The 18822-nt window shown below is 36.1% G+C and overlaps 2 protein-coding genes across 6 annotated transcripts; both read left to right on the forward strand.

Annotated features, from left to right (window-relative positions):
• Positions 1-1841: 1841 nt before the first annotated feature.
• Positions 1842-7347, forward strand: LOC112197364. Of its 4 annotated transcripts, none has more exons than XM_040518079.1 (6): positions 1842-2810; positions 2942-3027; positions 3600-3688; positions 5926-6012; positions 6682-6957; positions 7057-7347. In XM_040518079.1, the coding sequence occupies exons 1-6, from the start codon at positions 2553-2555 to the stop codon at positions 7062-7064; spliced, it is 804 nt and encodes a 267-aa protein (XP_040374013.1). In that variant the 5' UTR covers positions 1842-2552; the 3' UTR covers positions 7065-7347. The 4 variants fall into 4 exon arrangements, 3 of the variants coding, with proteins under 3 accessions (XP_040374013.1, XP_040374014.1, XP_024193763.1); XM_040518080.1 differs by having other exon boundaries at positions 1842-2509; positions 2602-2810; positions 6682-7347; XM_024337995.2 differs by lacking the exon at positions 5926-6012 and having other exon boundaries at positions 6682-7347.
• Positions 7348-8174: 827 nt separating this feature from the next.
• On the forward strand, positions 8175-18753 carry LOC112197357 (sphingoid long-chain bases kinase 1). 2 transcript variants are annotated; one of them, XM_024337987.2, is made up of 9 exons: positions 8175-8423; positions 8683-9322; positions 9431-9802; positions 10990-11083; positions 11200-11237; positions 13440-13586; positions 16086-16185; positions 17020-17948; positions 18232-18753. In XM_024337987.2, exons 2-9 carry the CDS (start codon positions 8858-8860, stop codon positions 18382-18384), a joined length of 2298 nt encoding a protein of 765 aa, XP_024193755.1. In that variant the 5' UTR covers positions 8175-8423; positions 8683-8857; the 3' UTR covers positions 18385-18753. The 2 variants fall into 2 exon arrangements, with proteins under 2 accessions (XP_024193755.1, XP_024193756.1); XM_024337988.2 differs by having other exon boundaries at positions 8798-9322.
• Positions 18754-18822: the final 69 nt, after the last annotated feature.

Here is an 18822-nt window from a genome sequence, read left to right on the forward strand (position 1 = left end):
AGTTTGAGCTTCTGATGCTTTTGATCTTATTTTGGATGATGAAACTGAGGTGATAATCAACCCATTAGCTTTTGAGATCTTGGCAATTCTTTTTTATTGTCTAAAGCTTCTCTCATTGTTCTTTCTTGCAGTTTTGAGATACTCCAAAGTCTTATATGTGATGCGGGAAGTAAAAGTGAGAAGAAAAGAGCAAATTGAGACAAAAGAAAATGCTAGATAAGGAATGCAGTATGAAGTAGCTTTTAGTGTTTGTGAGAATAGCATTTAATGTTGGTGATAGTAACTTTTACTATTGGTGATTGGTTGAAAATAGTTTTCAATTGTCGGATTTTGTTTATATTTGCAATGCATGGTTTATGTAATTTGAATCCAATTGCTGAACTTTCTGTTAAGAAGGATTACTTTATCAAGTCCTTGTTGTGTTTGGTTGAAATCGGAGTGTTTTGATTGGAGTATTTGATATTGTAAATTTATAGTTGTTTTGATGTTTTGATTGGAGTGTTTGGAGTGTTTTTATCAAGTTCGTTTCATTTTGATAGATTTCACGTTAGTAGCTCTTTATAACTGTTACAGTGGTTTTTCAACAAGGTGATAGTAGTTTTCTATGTCTCTATTAGTATTTTTTCAAGCTGATGTTAGTAGCTTTTGTTATAATGGCTTTTTAGCACATTGACAGTAGCTTTCGACATTTATTGTAATAGATTTTCACAACTATGGTAGTAGATTTTTAAAACTATGGAAGTAGCTTTTATTTTCATAGCTTCGTTAGACTTTGAGAATAGCTTTCTCAGTCTATGAGAGTAGTTTTTTTTCTACTTGGTAGTAGCTTTTGGTTTTTGTGAGTAGGTCTTGGTGTTGGTTAGTGTAGTTTTTTTTTTTGCTTGATAGTAGCTTTTGGTGATGGTGAGAATAGCTTTTGTTATTGGTGTTAGTGAGAGTATCTCGTTGGTGTTGGTGACAATAACTTTTGTTGTTGGTGAAAGTAGCTTTTACTGTTGGTGAGAGTAGTTTTCTGGTGTTGGTGAGAGTAGCATTTGTTGCTGATGAGAGTAGCTTTTGGTATTTGTGTCGGTATCTTTTGTTGGTGGGGATAGTATCTTTTCGTTTTGGGGAGCATAGGTTTTTTTTGGTATAGAGCTTTTGTTGCTAGTGATAGTAGCTTTTGTGACCTTGCTAGAGATTGCCGGGATTCTCGTCATAGTAGTTTTTGGTGTTAGTGACAGTAGCTTTTGTGGTCGCCGGAGTTCGTCGGAAGTTCGCCGGAGTTGACCGGAGACCTCGCCGGAGAGGAGAGAAAGAATGATTGTTGATTTTGTATTCTAGTGGCATTTATGTAAATATGTTGATTTTTAATATCCAAAATATAATACATTTTTTTAATCTAGTGGCCTTATGAGAGAAAAAACTAGTTGGTAGCCTTATGACTAAAAAAAATTCAAATATGCACTTATATGTAATTAACTCAATTTTTTTTGGATTAAATTATGTTTAGTCCCTGTACTATGACCTTTTTTTCGTTTCAGTCCCTGACATTCTCAGTTAATCTGAAAAATCCCTAACGTCAAAATTTTCGTCTGATTGGTCCCTCCCGCGTTAAATTAGGAGTTGGTCTTAGGTAAAATGTCCAATATACCCCTCTGTTATTTCTTTTTCTCATTTTTTTTCTTTTTCCTTTTTAATTTCTTTTTTTCTTTTTAATTTCTTTTTTGCTTTTTCTGGCTTTTTTCTTGTTCCTTTTTAATTTTTTTTCCTTTTTTTTTCCTTTTTAATTTCTTTTTTGCTTTTTCTTCTTTTTTTCTTGTTCCTTTTAAATTTCTTTTTTTCTTTTCGTTTTGCCTACTTTCACCTTCCTCAACCCACCAATCCCATTTCGATCAAACTCCACAACCCACCTGTTTCTCTCTCTAAATTGAAACCAAACCCAGCAAAGACCTAGCTTGGCGGTGTAGAGATTGACATCGAGCAAAAGCAAGAGGCTAGGAGCTGATCGATCACTTCTTCACCTTCTCTGAAGCCATCTCCCTCTGTTGGGATCCGCCCTTGCCTTTATCATCGTCGACGCCATCTCCCAAACACAAGCAGATCCCAATCAGCTTGGAAATTCGCCGCTAAACCACTTCCCTCTTGTTTTCACAGCCTACTTCTCTCTCTCCCACTCAAATCTCACTCTGTCTCTACATCAAGCCTCAATTTGGAAAATTTTCATTGAAAACTATCATTTTTTCAGACCAAAAGGTTTTTGGGTCTTGCTTGAAATGGTGATTTGGATCTTGGGTTTAGTTGAAATGATGGCCAAGTTGACCAAAACCATAAATGAAGAAGAAGAATAGTGATGGAAAAGAAAAATAGCCGCCGGCGTGGACAACAATAATTGGGGTTTACAATGAGTGGAGTTGCTTCGGCGCTGGCGTCCCTATTCTCTTGAACAGCGGCGATAGTGTTTTGCAATACTATTCTCCATCCTTATCAGCTCTCCAAATATATACTAGGAACCCAATGATCAATCCAGGTAATTATTGTTCGTCTCTGTCTCTGTCTCTGGTTAATTGATTATGTACACCGATTTGTTCTGGTTTTCAAGGTTGGGGATCGGCTGCACAGCTAAACCAGAGAGTGACTGTTGGAGTGACGATAGTGACAGCGATAAGAAATCTGTTTCTTTTAGCAATACTATTGCCAGCACATATGCTACTTCAGATGATTCTGTTTCTACCAGTGGCCATGAGATTGAGGCCGATTGCCTTCACCACCTGTATTGCCAGTACAACGAAACATCTAGTCCTCATGATAGAGTTCCTTTGACCCTCAAGGCAAATACCCATCTATTTTAACACAAAACACTTTTTTTGGTTTCAAAATTGTATCACTCTTTTTTTCCTACAACCACATTCAACTTTTTATAATGTTTATTGATCATATATGCAACGAAATGCTTGATCAGATCAATGAATTAGCTCAAATTTATCCTGGTTTGATGGAGTTTCAAAGCTTGGAGCTCTCTCCTTGTAGCTGGATGGCTGTTGCTTGGTATGTACGATTTATTGTTTTTGTTACTTGTCATTTTCAACTGATCATTCCAGAATTAATCAATATAGAGTATATTGCTGTTTTTGTGCACCATTACAATGTTTCTTAATAGCTTCTATTTCCACCTTGCCATTCTTGGTCTCAAACTCAATAAAAAAGAGATTTTCAAGAAGTTGTTCCATAACTATAATCCATGTTGAAATGAATGTAAATCGCCTTTGTAAAGAAAGAAAGAAAGAAAGAAAGAAAAAAGCGGATTAAGTAAAAAGAAATTAATAAAAGATAAAACTGAAATAGATTTTTCCATATACTACAAATACTGTAGTCAACTCGAGTTATTCGTTATCACTGCAGTTCATAAAAAAAAAAGTTCATTCAATTTTTGTGCCTCAAGTTAGTACATTGCAAGTTCAACTTGCTTAGGAGTCGTCTTTAATGTACAACGAATATTCTTAAATGATTTCCCTAATTTGTAACATGAAGTATGTCTCACCATTGTTGATTTCCTTTGACATTTTGTTTAGAGAGACAAATCCAAGAAGTTTTACAACTGGTTCTTCACTGTTTATTAGGTATCCTATCTATCAAATTCCAGTTACAAGGAATGTGAAGGAATTATCTGCATATTTCATCACTTATCACACATTATCATCTTTTCAAGGTATAATGGCTACTATTTCTTAGTCTTCCTTGTTTGGTAGCTATTGATTTTAATTTCTATGAACCTTTGTTTACTTTCCTTATTGTACATTTTTATTTTAACTTTTCGCCTTACAATCTACCATGTTTATGGGGCTATATAATCTTTGGTTCCTTGAAGTTATGAGAGACATCATTCTTCTCCCGTTAATTTAATCAATCAATTTTTAGCATTTCTTCATTTCATGAGTTACACTGCCAATCAAGAGTTGCTCGATGGGGTAGCTAAATTTGAAGTACGGTGCTACAAAACTGCAATATATATGTGTGTGTGTGTGTGTGTTACAAACTCATTTAACCGTCCAAACTCAGTTTCTAAAGTACTATAAATGGACAATATAATGCACAAAGAGATTGTTGGATATCTAAAATGTATTTACAAACAGTATATCAGAATAAAATAAAAACTAGTAATCCAACATTTAGCCTGCAGAACTGAATGTTCAATCCTACATTCATAGAAATTAGCAACCCAATCACTGGTTTCTCCTTTGATGAGAAATCTCGTCCAGAGTGTGTATTTTCTGATTACCACAGACCCATCTTTAATGTCTTTTTACTTGGGAAATCCTCCTTTGACATATATATATATATATATATATATATATATATATATATATATATATGGTAGTGTTCTAGCACATTATGTTGCGCGACAGTAAATGTTACATTACAGATTAAAAGATGAATCCATCTAATCAATGGTACAAATTGACAATTAGGCAACATAGCATGCCAAACTGTTTGGAAGAGACAATTCCGCTACAAGATTTAGTTTCTCATAATGTTTCTTTCACATTAAGGAAATTAACATCCACACAAGAATATGATATGATATGGTTCTACTGAAACTTGTCTGCATTCATGATTGAGAGACTATCCATCAGTATGTAGCTCACAAAAATTATTTAAGATAAAAGGATAACGGCAAACCCAAACTTTGAAAGGAACCCTGTTTGTCTGTTCGATTTACCTATTTCTCAGAGCTCAGATAAAAAGATTTCTTCGTCGCTCCTTCATGTTCTTAGGATCTAATACAGATCTTATCCCTATTTTTATGTGTTGACTTTGCTCTTAAGTGTGTACAACATTCTCTTATATTCTTACAAATTTGTCTCTTATAACTGTTGGTGTTGACGAAGGTTCATGTATTTATAGAATTCAGAAACAAATTCATTTCGTCAAAACCTTCTTAATGCATGTGCTGACAAAGATATTAAATGAAAATTACCTAACATGCAAACCTTACTCCAGAAACTGACCAAGTTAACATAAGAAATGATTTTGAACCAAAATGCAATTCAAGTTGTCTGGTAATATATAGGACACGTTAAAATGGTCTTTAAATTATCTATCAGTTCCAAATTGTGCTATGCTGATTTATAGAGTTATTTACAGTAGACCTTAGGGCCAGATATAAACACTAAATTGTAAATTTATAGAAACACAAGTATTTTCTTACTCATAGTTGATCTTCCCAAACTGTTGGATGGAAATATGTAATGAGTAAATGCTAAGAGCTATCGTTCTCTCAGTAAAGACTAGAGGATAAGTAGATGAATATTAGGCAGAAAATGGCTAGTTAGCCAATTAAGGAAGATGCAAGAATGTAAACATTCTCTCAGTGTTGGTCTAACTGAATCAGTGCAAACTAGTTTCTATGATATATATGTCGTCAACTCATGATCTTATTCAAAAGTTTTAATCTGTTCATCTAATCAACTAGGATAATAAGGCTCGCGTATTACCTACCACTGACAATGGTAACTTCTTATAAGTTGGCGATAAGGATCGAAGGTAATTGGTGTGTATGAAAATCAATGGTGCGAGATGTCCAGTATGAATTGTATGAGCATATTTTCATTTCTAATGAAGCTAGATTAGTTGAGTTTCTTTATTCGGGGTATTGTTTGTACTTGAAAAGGTGGGTTTACGTAGGTAATGGCTCTTGTGACACGCATGCCTGGGGATGGTCATTATGTGTACTTGTTGAGTTATGAATGAAGTGATATGTTCTCTCCAAAAGTGTCCAAACAAAGAAAATGATGTTTGGATTGTATTTATTTTACTCAGTTAAAGGGTTTCTCTAGCACAAGTTCTCTTTTCATCTGATTTGGTTATATGTGATTTTTGTATATAATCTCGATTAGAATGCATGTAATCTTCTCCGTGATTGGATTTTTGTAATTTTGTTTGTAGCATACGATGCAAATTTATTGGCAACAGTTTCAGATGCTCATAACATGGGAGGTTTACCAGGTCTATTGTGTCCTTGTAGGATGCAAGGTGTGCCCTCGAGAGTTTACCAACATAAGATAGCCTGTTAATGTCTACAGTAATTGAAGTATAAAGCATTGATTAAATGATTGTTAGAATTTTAATGAAAAAATTGTTGAATAAGTGATGTATATGTTTTCTGTAATTATCTCTTCCACATTCTATTCCCTTATGGATAGCATTCTCTTTTCTTGATACCGTTTAAAGCTTCAGCAACTGAAAGACCCTTTTTCTTTAACTACAAGATCTGTTGTGATATCTGCACTTGCATACATCCTGTTGTTGTATAATTCTGTGCCTGTTAGGTGTAGGTTTGCTTATGGTTGCGCATTATCTGTGTGTTTTAAGGGGCATCTCTTCTGTTTCCTGAAGTTATCTACTTTCACATAAATTCGTGTTTATTTATTAATCCAGAGGGGGGAAATGGCTTATTAAATCTGTCAATGAGTGTTATTTGCCAGTTCCCTGTCTTTCACATGCGTACTAGAAACATGTTATATGCTAATTTTGTTTAATAATGAGTGTGTTATCATTCAGTTGCTAATTTTTCAACCATTACACTGAAAGTGATAAATAATATACTTGAAAATGATGTGTATATTTGTGAGTTTTCTGATATGATCAACTTTCAGTGTAATGGTTGAAACTAAACCTTCCTTTTCTTTTAATGGTTCTTAGGCCTCCATAGTACCATATCAGAGAATAATGATAAGTTTCAATGCATTGATACATTGGGAAAGGATCATGGAAGCAAGACGCTAGAAAGAGATGAAAGCAAAGGTGAAATGGCTCTTCCTCCTTTTGCAGCGGCCACTTATAAGATGCATGGCGAACTTTGGACAACTCCTGAGACTTCGGATAAGGAAAAGATTGGCTTTTATCTGAACGCTGCAAATTCCTGGTTGAAGCATCGCAAATTCCGGCATCATGACTTTATTTCTTCATATCTCGTAGGTAACTGATTGGGATGTTAAATTCTGGGATAAGATCCGGTAATGTAATTTTCGGAGTACAACAGAAATTTGATTGCTTTTGGGATGCCATGGAAGCCAGGTTCGTAGTAGTAACCGAGTGGTGAGGTGGATTGGTGTTGTGTGTCAAGCCATTATCCGTGTTTGCATATACAAATCCAAAGATGCAGGCCGTCAAACCCTATATTCATCCGACTGCGCGATAGTCTACTACCACGTAATCACGTATGTAGTGGTTACTCAGTTTGTCTCTTTGCTTGCAAAACAATGAGCATTTTGGGTGTAGAACTTTGGCTTCCTTGAATGTGATCGGTGACAAGTCCATGTAATAACTAATAACAAAGCCGCTCCACTAAAAATTTTATTCTAAAAATAACTTCAGAAACAATGTTGTTATTGGTAGTTAATTAAAGTGACGAAACGTGTATCTGTTGTTATTGGTAGTTAATTAAATTGACGACTCGGTATAAATTATCTAACTCGGTCACTAATATCGTTTACGTTAGTGAGTTAATAATACACTTACTAAGTTAATATTCAAATCGAAGTTTAGAGGGTATTTTAATAAAGTTAGACTAATCTCCCGTCATAAACGCACGAACTCGAAGACCTCTTAAACTTGTTGGCCATAAATTGGTGGGAGTTTAGACTTGAAGGCTAGACATGAGAAGAAATGCTAGGTTGCTCAATTAACCTTATCACTATAGGTGATGATTCAATTATAATTTTTAAATCAACAATTTGATGATTCCTATTAAAAAAATAGTTAAAATTTTAATTATCCAACACTTGATTTGAAAATCTTAATCGAGTGCTCAGCTCTCTAGATATTATAGATTATACTAACATTTCTTCACACATGCTTTGCATGTGCAAGTTATTATTATTTTTTTTCTTTAGAAAATAAAAAAGAAAAGAATTAGTCATTACAGAGAAAAGATAATGGGGAGAGAAAAGTGGATTGTAGATATTTTTTTTGTTTATTTTTTAATAAAAAAATATTTTGTAAATGTCTTAATTATCCTTATGATTTAATTAATTCTTAAAATTTATTAGTCTTCTAGGGTCATTTATATCAGAATTTTAGATTTTGGCTAACAAATCATCTTCTCTTAATAATAGTATAGAAGTATAGATAAGTATAAGATAAATACTATCCTTTATTTACCTAAAGAAAAAAGATTAATACTATCCTTTGGACAAGAGGCAAAAAAAAGAAAAAAAAAAAGCAATGGCGGATCCTAGAATATCAGTTCTGAACTTGCAATTCATTTCCCGAGTGAATAATTAAGAAAAAGGAAAAAGAAAGGAAAAACTGATAGGGCCCGACTCCGACGAAAGAAGAAGAAGAAGAAGAAAGAGGGCTCTGATTGATTGAGTTGATTTCTGAAAGATCTCCATCTCCACGGCCGTTGAGTATGAGTTATGACCGGCGGCTCAGCTCAGCTCGTAAGTCCTCACCTTCTTCTTGTTTTCCGGTGTTCGTTTCTCTTTCCTGATTTATCCATTGTCGTTGTTGTATATAATTGTAATAAGACAATAGGATGAGTCGTAGTCCGAGTTGAAGAAATGGCGATTTGTCCTCGATCAGTTCAACCTTTTTTTTTTTTTTTTTTTAAGAAAATTACATGGGGGCATTAAGCCCAAGCTCGATCAGTTCAATTTTGAATGGAGAATTAACATATAATTCGAAACAATAAATATGCAGGCTGGTTGATCTAGTCATTTTTATGCCGCAATTACTGCGTAATATTAGAATTGGAATCGGAACCTCACTCCAAGCTGCTGCTGCTGCTGCTGCTTCTGCTTCTTCTTTTGTATAGTTCGCAATTCATAACAATAACTGAGAGTAAAAGCAAAAGCAAGCAGAAGATAGAAATAATATGCAGAAGAGTGGGAGTGTTTCCAAGAATAGTTTGAGAGTGACGACCCCTCAGCAGTCCCTTAGGCGACTGGGCTTGTGCTCCCAAATAGCTACTGCTACTGGTGGCCAGCACTCCTCCCCAATTGTCTTCCCTGAGAAACAGAAACGACACAAGATCAAGGCTTCTAAGACTCCTACTACTCCTGCCTCTGCTGATGATCCCAATTCTCTCAAGACCTTCGAGCACAGGATTGACATTCCGGCTTCTGCTGCTGGAGATGAAAAGTCTGATTTGTTGGGTTATGCCGTCTTCTCTGGAAAGTTGGTTTTGGACAAGAGTAAAATCACTCTCGTAAACACCACTTCTACTGATCCACAACAACAAACCTCCTCCTCTACCAACCAGGAAGCTGTTGATGCTAAGCTTACAAGCAAGGCCTTAATTTGGGGTTCTCACATGCTGCATCTGGATGATGTTATCTCGGTAAGCACTCCCTCACAAAACATGGACCAGAGTTACATGTTCACGAGTCTCTTTTCTCTACACAGTGAAGTAGGAAACAGTAATCTTCTTCTTTGACTGTTTCTACAGGTTTCATACAATGTTGGGCTCAGACATTTTACCGTGCATTCTTATCCCTTAAAAAAGGGTTCTTTTGGCCTTTCTTGTTTCATGAAACCTCGAAGAAGTCGCAAGGACTTTCGATTCTTGGCTTCTAGCATAGAAGACGCCGTTCAATGGGTTGGTGGGTTTGCTGATCAGCAGTGTTATGTGAATTGCTTGCCTCATCCATTATTATCTTCTAAGAAGCAGGCTTCTTCAGAATTACTTCCCATTGATACTCCTCCTGAATTAATTTTCAAATGTAAGAGCCCACCAAAAATGCTTGTCATATTGAATCCACGATCGGGACGTGGCCGTTCGAGTAAGGTTTTTGACAGCATCGTTGAACCTATATTTAAGGTAAGATGTATTTCTTGTATCCTACTTGCTACCTATTAAGTTTACTGCCTTTCATTATTCACAATCTGGGCATATATGTCTTGCTACATGCCATCTGTTTATAATGATGGATTATGCCTCGTAAACAGAACTCGCTGCATGTCACACATTATTGTCAAAGGCTTATTCATCTCAATTTGTTTGTAATGTTTTAGCTAACAGATCATTTAGGATTGAGATTGCTATTTTCATCTATATATATGTGTGTGTGTGTGGGTGCGCGCGCGCCTGATTGCCCTTCCTTTCAATCGTAGTGTTCTCCTTGTCAACATGGTTTGTTTGCTCATCCTTGCATCTAGTCTAGTGGTGTTTTATGTCAAATGGTAGTTTAAAGTAAAAGGAGTTTATTTACTAAGGAACACTCTTCTTTGCTTCTAATCTAGTGGTGTTTTATGTTAAGATTGTAGTTTAAAATAAAAGGACTTCAGTTTATCTGGTTTCATAGCTTATCTGGTGTGTGTTAGCTTATCTTGTTTGTTCACCACTGGATTAGATCCAAATTCCTTTGTGACCTGGTGGCCTGGAGAAAGGTTCCTTTTTTGTTTTAATATATAAGTATAGACAGTTACTAGTTGATGCAGCACACACATATCAGATTCAAAATGCAAACTGTCGTCCTTTTCTTAGATTTTTCACATGAACGTACAAACCTGATTTTGTGAATTGCGGCTTCTGGGGTATATATGGTTTCTGTTCATTTGAACATTTTACTTATAATTTATAACTCATAGACAAATTGCCTAGTTAGTTCTGCTCTGGATGCTACTGATAACTCCCACACCCACACACACACTGACACTCCAAACCCACACCCACCCACCCACACACACACACACACACACACACACACACTGTCTTGGTAACCTTCATGGAGGATGTCAAACTTAGTATTATGCATCTTATAAGCAAAATGTAGTTTCATGGATAACCTCGATGTTTATTCTAGGTAAAAAAAGTATATTATACTACTCGACACTCTCAATATTTAAACTTATCCGAAAAATAAACTCGGTGCTATATTATATATATTGTTTCCTCTCTACTTTGACCTTCATGGTTGAAATGGCTGGCCACTTTGATCTATTAATGATCTCTTTCAGAGTTTCTCTATATATCCATATTCATCTCTGAGCTGTAAACTGTGACAGCTTGCAGGTTTCAAAGTGGAGGTAGTCAAAACAACATCTGCAGGTCATGCTAAGAAACTTGCATCTAGTGTTGACATTAGCAGCTGTCCTGATGGTACTACTTGATAATGCAGTATCCGATCACACCTTTTGCTTTTCCTTGTACATTTTGATTTTCTTCATCTTTTCAGCTTATGTTTATTTATGTCACAATGTTTTGTTTCTTTTCAGGAATCATATGTGTTGGGGGCGATGGAATTATTAATGAGGTACATCGTCTGGCTCCCTGTTTTCCTGTTTCAAAGTATAATACAAATTCATGATTCTTATTAAAAAAAAAAAGTATTGTACAAGACAATGATTATTTGTTTTGCTTGTGTGAAGATTACTTCATGAACCTTAGATGTAACTGCAAGCATATAACAGTCTAAGATTGGGTGCTTGTTTTGGATATTAGAGCCATATTCTCTCTCTCTCTCTCTCTCTATATATATATATATATATATATATTAGATTGTCCTATACAGTAGCTGTCTGTGTTTTAATATGAGAATTTAAGTGAAAAGAAAGTGACTTTGAAATATGAATGCAAGACAAGTCTAGAGAAATTAATGGGAGATACTGTTCAGCACTTCAGATTATTATTATTATTATTTCTTCATATTATTCACTTCTTTGATAAGTACCATAATGCTGTTCTAAAGTGTTCCAAGATGGAGAATAAATTTGACATATTCCTTTTCTTTTGGGTTGAGAAGAAAGGTTTTATTTTTTATAGTGTTGATAAAAAAAATTGTTCTCTAGCTAGCTTGACATCTGTGGTTATAGCAGGGGCATTCTTGTAAAAAATTCCCTTCAAACAAACAAACAATTTTATTCATCAATACTATCATAAATAGAACATTTTATTAGGTTCATAACAATTTCATAATCAATACTATAACAAGCTTTCTCTTCCTCGTAGAAAGACAATAGTACAATTTCCAATTAAGGTCCTTGCGGATGGGTTCATCCATATATTATACAAAAATAACTTATATATATATATATATATATATGTATGTATATTTTTTTGGTGTATACAGTTTGGTTGTAAAGTATGGGTATGCATTTCAGACATGCGTTTTACAGGTGGACAATGCTAAATATACTACATTTAAACCACATAATGTGCAGATAATATGACATTTATATCTTAGTCTAACACCATGTGGCCTATTGTCGATTGTTAACTGCCACATCATGTGGGTTAAGTGTGGTACGCTAAAATGTGGCACCCCTAAACCAAAAGTGGCAAAACCTTGACTGGATGAATTTTTTCCATGTTTAACTTGATTGGTTGAAACACTTGCTGTAAGTTGATTATAGCGTGTCTGATAAACTCACAAAGGCAGTCCCATTTTTCCCCAAACCTTTCCCCAATTTTAAATTTGGGGAAAAATTACCTTCAAGTTCCAACCCTTCCCCAAACTCTCCTGAAATTTGAGATTTCCTTTAAACTCTCCCCAAATCAAGTTATATATATACAAGGCTTCTCCACTGCGGACGTCCGCAGTTTTTCTTAGGTACGGATTTCCATTTTTGACCCACTTTTCGATCATATTTTCACTTAACCGTTCAGTTTTTAGGTCCTAATGTATAGTTCACCTCTGCAAAATTTCAGCCAAATTGGTGATCGTTAAGGCATCCAAAACTGCAATTTACAACAATGTACACGAACGGTAATTTGGCTGAAATTTGCAGAGGTGATCTATACATTAGGACCTAAAAACTGAACGGTTGAGATGTGAAAATATGATCGAAAAGTGGGTCAAAACTGGAAATCCGTACCTTTTTTCTTAGGTGCGGATATCCGCGGAGCAAAGTTATATATATATATATATATATATATATATTTTGCTGAAAAGTTCCAGATAAGTTCATTTGAATTGGATGCTCTAGTTAGAGACTGCCTTATTTTTCAATAGTTGCTCTTTAAAGTTCTTGTTGTTGATCGGATTTTATGCTCGAGGTAATTTATGGCAGAAAATACTTGGGTCGTCTCAACTGAATTATGTCTTAACAGCATTCATATCTTCCATCCACATAATCATGTTCACTTGTTTTTATTGATTGACATATTGCACGATAATTTGGTATAATAAAGTCGGTTTGTACATGGGTGAGGACCCAAGGTTCTTCCATTTATAACCTGGATCATTTCTTGTAATTTGGATATTCATTAAGTAGCATTATATTATCCATCATAATATCCGTCAAAACCACAGAAATGTGAATCCTCTACTCTTACTTGAGTTATTTCTGTGTGTGTAAGTTTCAATCCTCATTTTTATATTTGGAGTTGGATGATTTGGAATGTCGCAGAAAACTAATGTCATATTTTAATAATTTTGAGTGGGCTATTCGTCTGTTGTGTTCATGCTGTTTTCCTTGTTTATCGAACAATTTAACTGACCTTGAGTTGGGCACAGGTTCTAAATGGTTTACTTAGTAGAGACAACCAAAAAGAAGGAATTTCCATACCAATTGGAATTATACCTGCTGGATCCGATAATTCCTTAGTTTGGACGGTTCTTGGAGTTAGGGATCCAGTTTCTGCTGCAATGGCTATTGTCAAGGTAATGTGATCACTATATTTATAAACAAAAGCTAGATGAAATTCAATTACAGTTGAGATGATACAAAAGGAGTTTTTCATCAAAAAGAGACGAACTTCCCATTTTAAACCATTATCAAGTGAATAGTTTGCATGAGTAACAAAACTATTCTGCATGCTAACTAAGATTGAAATGACATCGTAAGGCATAGATCATTTTTCTGTCTTACCTCTACTACCATATATACCCTCTCTATATAAATAAGTTTATAGCAGGTTTGAAATAAAGGCTAATGTACTATTTATATTACTTTTTCTCCCATATCCTACTCTCTCTCTTTTTATAAGTTCCATTGCTCTGCACAAACTCCCATAACAGTACAGATGCATCGCTGGTGTGTGATGTTTGTAGTGGGTTACTAAAAGACTGAAGCGACTGGTAAAAAGCACATAAAATATCAATTCAAGTTCAGTGAAGATGTATATCATGAGATTCTGTTTGAAGATTGGAGATTAAACCAAAATTACTTTCTCTCTGGAGCAAGAGTATCAAACTCTCTAATGATGTGGAGTATACTGAAACTTTGGCTTTCTGTTTGCATCAGACTGATTCACATAGACAGGTGCAACTGCGTGAGTGTGTAGGGGAGGAAAGAAAGGGAGGGTGGATCAGCGTCTGATTGTGCAGCCTGTGTTTACATCAAACTTTTGTTTTTGGATGTGAATATTAAATTCTTTAAAAGAAAATAGAATTGGTCAGAGCAGTGGACAAATCCACTAAAGTAAGAATTTTACAGCAGAAACACCAAGCTACCAGCAAGAAACTTTAAGAAATAGACAACAACATCTCTCCAATCTGAAGAGATATCAAAGAAGAACTATTTCTAGACTCCCTAGAAAATGAAGCCAATAGAGAGGCCAAAAATAGAACCATCTCCCACAAATTTCCCAGTGCCTCCCCCTTTCCATCCTTAAAAGCTCATCTGTCCATCGAAATACCTAAAACACATCCATCATGGCACTTTTTCTTAAAAACATCGTTCTTCCTTAAAAGAACTTCTGAATTTTGCACATCATGCATAGTCTCTTGAATAGTCTTGCTAAAGGTCAAAAGCAACAGGAAGTATGGGTGCTTCCCGCTTTTGGCTTCGGCTTTGCACATCATACACCAACGAGGAGAAAGACAAAAGGAAGGCCTTCTCCTCTGAACCATATCACAGGTACTAGTCTTCCCATGAGCAATAATCCATGGTAACACTCAGACCTTAGGAGATCCTTTGACTTTCCAGTTGCAGTAGAGGGGAGGATGTTCACTCCGAGAAGCTGTAGTGGAGGTGTAATGGTATAATGTGACTGACAAAGGTCAAAAGAAAATTGGAAGTTAAACAGGTGGTTCCCACTCTTGGCTTCGGCTTTGCACATCATAGACCAGCGAGGAGAAAGACAAAAGTAAGATCTTCTTATCTGAACCATATAACAGGTACTAGTCTTCCCATGAGCGATAATCCATGGTAACACTTAAACCTTAGGAGGTCCTTTGACTTTCCAGTTGCAGTAGAGGGGAATATGGTCACAATGAGAAGCTGTCCTGGAGGTGTAATAGTATAATGTGACTGAGAAGAAGATTCCTGTCTCAGGTGTGACAAATAAGATCTGTGTATCATGAGTATGGCATTTTAAAAATATTCTGGTCCATGATATTGGATGCAGTCTATTGGAATTAACGAAGCATACCATGTAGATTTGGGGATTTATTTGCGAGTGTAAATTGCATGCCAACTCTAGATATAGGTGTGAATTGGATAATATTCCAACGTCATAATATCGCTTGTGTAGGTTACAGTTCCTGGCCTTTGATTTGGATGAATTGCAGTTTTGCAGTGTGTGGGAGTATGTGCACTTTAAGAAGCTCTAGTTCGAGTATGCCTCAATAGGGGATCCCATCTTTCTAGATCTTGGATGAAGCAGAGCACAGGGGGCATAGGCGTGTGTTTGTGTTCTACTCTTTTGCAATCAATTGCTTCCCAATTAGTTCAGCCTCTTCCCAACTAGGTCAGACCAATACAATTCACTATGTTGTGTGTGTCTACATGGGGGGAAGTTCTTTAACATTGCAATAGATTTGTTACCAACTAGATGAGCGCGAGACTGATACAACTTAATTTATGAGGATGTAAATACTGGTTTGGAAACACTTGGTTCTAAAACACTACTTAAATGGACTCTTATAACCCATATAATTTTACCTTTTGTACCTGTGCCGATTTAGAAATAACAGGGGTAATGGTATGGCTACTGGACATCCAAAAACATTGAAGATTCAAGAAGTTCCAAGACTTGGGAACATCCAAATTTGATTCCATATTTTCTTGTGCTACGCCTTGCTCCATTTTAAGATTTCATTAACATATTTATTTATTATGTGAGTTATGAATGACCTTTCAGCTACATTCTTCTCAATAAGGTCCTGGAAATGTCTGTTTCGTTAAGTTGAACTGTTATGGTTTTATGTTTCTTTCAGGGTGGTCTTACTGCTACAGATGTTTTTGCTGTTGAGTGGATTCAGACGGGTGTTATCCACTTTGGGATGACAGTCTCTTATTATGGTTTTGTGAGTGATGGTAATTCCTGATACTTTGGATTAAAATCTGTCTTGATTTTTAGTATCGTGAACTTATATCTCATCTCTATATTTTATCAGCATATAGGCAGATCATTATTAATTAATGTAATACATGCTACTTAGTGGTTCTTTGGTTTAATCAATTCCTATTTGGATTAGTAAACTCAGTTTGATTGCTCGGACTGTTTTGGTTTTTGGTTTCCTGTGAAAAATAGGCATAGTGATACTCAATCTCCAAATCCCATAGTTCTGGATTTTTAGGAAATTGTCAAAATGTTTGGAGTTATCTTCCCAATAGAGTTTATAGTTCGTCCTGTTTCCGTCCCCTTCTGTTAGAGTTTCTTTACGATACCCGATATTGAAGCATTAGGAAAAGTTCAAGATGATTGGAGTCATCTTGAGTTCATGTTGTGTTGATGATCTTTTCTTAGTTGCTTTCAATGCCTGTACAGTGCTTTAAAATGTTTTAATCATGTGCATAATGTTTACCAACCTTCCAGTGGATTTGAAATCTCTAACCATTCATTGATATTGCATGCTAGTATTATTTTTGTTTCTATATTTGTAGACGGCGTGTGTGTGTGTGTATATAGAGGGCCCTTCCACTAAGGGATCCCTTTTTTTGGCCAAGAAAAGGGATCCTTCATTGGAAGGGCCCTATATATATATATTGTATCAACTTGATAGTTTGTAATTTAAGTGATACTTTCATTATATTGGTTATAACATCAAATCTAATTGTTTGGTCGATACTTGGGGAACAGTAGTTTGGTCCAGATTTATTAATCATCATATGTGTGTAGGTTGATATGTGGCCTTGAATTAATTGCAGTGTTGGAGCTGTCTGAGAAATATCAGAAGCGCTTTGGTCCTCTGCGTTATTTTGTTGCTGGAGTTCTTAAATTCTTATGCCTGCCGAAGTACAGCTATGAAGTTGAGTACCTTCCAGCATCAAAAGAGGATCTAGAAGGAAAACTCTCAGCTGAAATTGATGTGTCAGACTTGTACACAGACATTATGAGGAGATCAAATACCGATGGTATTCCAAGAGCTTCTAGTTTATCAAGTATTGACTCCATTATGACTCCTAGTCGAATGTCTGGAGGTGACTTGGATACAACCTGCAGTAGCACTCATGCTAGCATTGAACCATCTGAGTACGTGCGTGGCCTAGATCCTAAAGCAAAAAGACTGTCAATTGGAAGGACCAATATAACTGCAGAACCGGAAGTTATTCATCCTCAGCTGCCCCTGTCAACAACACCAAACTGGCCAAGGACCCGGTCAAAGTCAAGGACCGATAGAGGATGGACTGGATTGACAGCCACACATGATGCCTCTAGATCTTCTTGGGGAAACACTGGAACAAATGATAAAGAGGATATATCATCCACGCTATCCGATCCAGGCCCAATTTGGGATGCTGAGCCAAAGTGGGATACTGAACCTAATTGGGATGTGGAAAATCCTATTGAATTGCCAGGGCCGTCAGATGACGTAGAAGCAGGAACAAAGGAAGTTGTGCCCAGGTATGAAGATAAATGGGTTGTGACCAAGGGTCAGTTGCTTGGCATTCTTGTTTGCAATCATGCATGCAGAACTGTTCAGAGTTCCCAAGTGGTGGCACCAAAAGCTGAGCATGATGACAACACCTTGGATTTGCTCCTAGTTCATGGAAGTGGGCGATTAAGGCTGTTGAGGTTTTTCATGCTTCTGCAGATGGGTAGACACCTGTCACTGCCATACGTGGAAAATGTCAAGGTATGGACATTTAGCCCAATGCTTTTTTGCACTTGAGGTTTGGATACCTTTATTCATTTTGACCATGAAGCTGCATTTTGACTGCATACTAGTTGATCATGTTTTGTTGTTGGTAAAAGTTATAAGCTTGTACTTTAGTTTCTCTCTTGGTGACAGTGTTCAGGGGTTGGGAATGGGGAGATCATAGGGAATTTATGTGTTTTTTCTGGTGTAAGTGCTTATTTTAGAACAAAAGCTACATTAAATTGTAGAAGGGGCCATCTAATTTGGTCTCCTATTACAGGTAAAGTCGGTGAAGATCAAGGCATCAGGAAAGCACACCCATAACGGTTGTGGCATTGATGGGGAGCTTTTTCCACTTAATGGGCAAGTCATTTCTTCGTTGCTTCCAGAACAGTGCAGACTTATTGGTCGCTCCTATAACCATCACGTCTGACTACTATGTATCTTGCTAGGGACAGCTGTTCTCCTTTCTCACCCATGAAATATGCAAGAGTATCCAAATACCAAATAGAAGACCACCTGCACCATTGTCTGTTTGACCCTTGGCCGTTTTACCTTTAAACAGCTGAGGCGCCTGTAAATTTTTTGTTCGGCTCTGTTTGTGTTGTTGTTTATTGGTGTTTTCTTGTTTCAATTGAGAATTATGTAATGTTGCCCCTTGTTTCCTATATCTGGTGCGAGCTGCTTGTGTATTTACGATTCTGGTACTCGTCTCCCTGTGACCATCTTCATATGATTTTTGTTTTGTAACAATTGATCAGCCCATATTTCTCTAGATATATTGATTCTTGTTGTGATGCCATATGTATTTTTTCTCCTTTATTTTCTGGCGGTTAAAATGCCAGCAGCATGTATCTTACCAACATAGTGT

Source organism: Rosa chinensis, chromosome 4 (genome assembly GCF_002994745.2).
Source record: "Rosa chinensis cultivar Old Blush chromosome 4, RchiOBHm-V2, whole genome shotgun sequence".
Classification (NCBI taxonomy): domain Eukaryota; kingdom Viridiplantae; phylum Streptophyta; class Magnoliopsida; order Rosales; family Rosaceae; genus Rosa; species Rosa chinensis.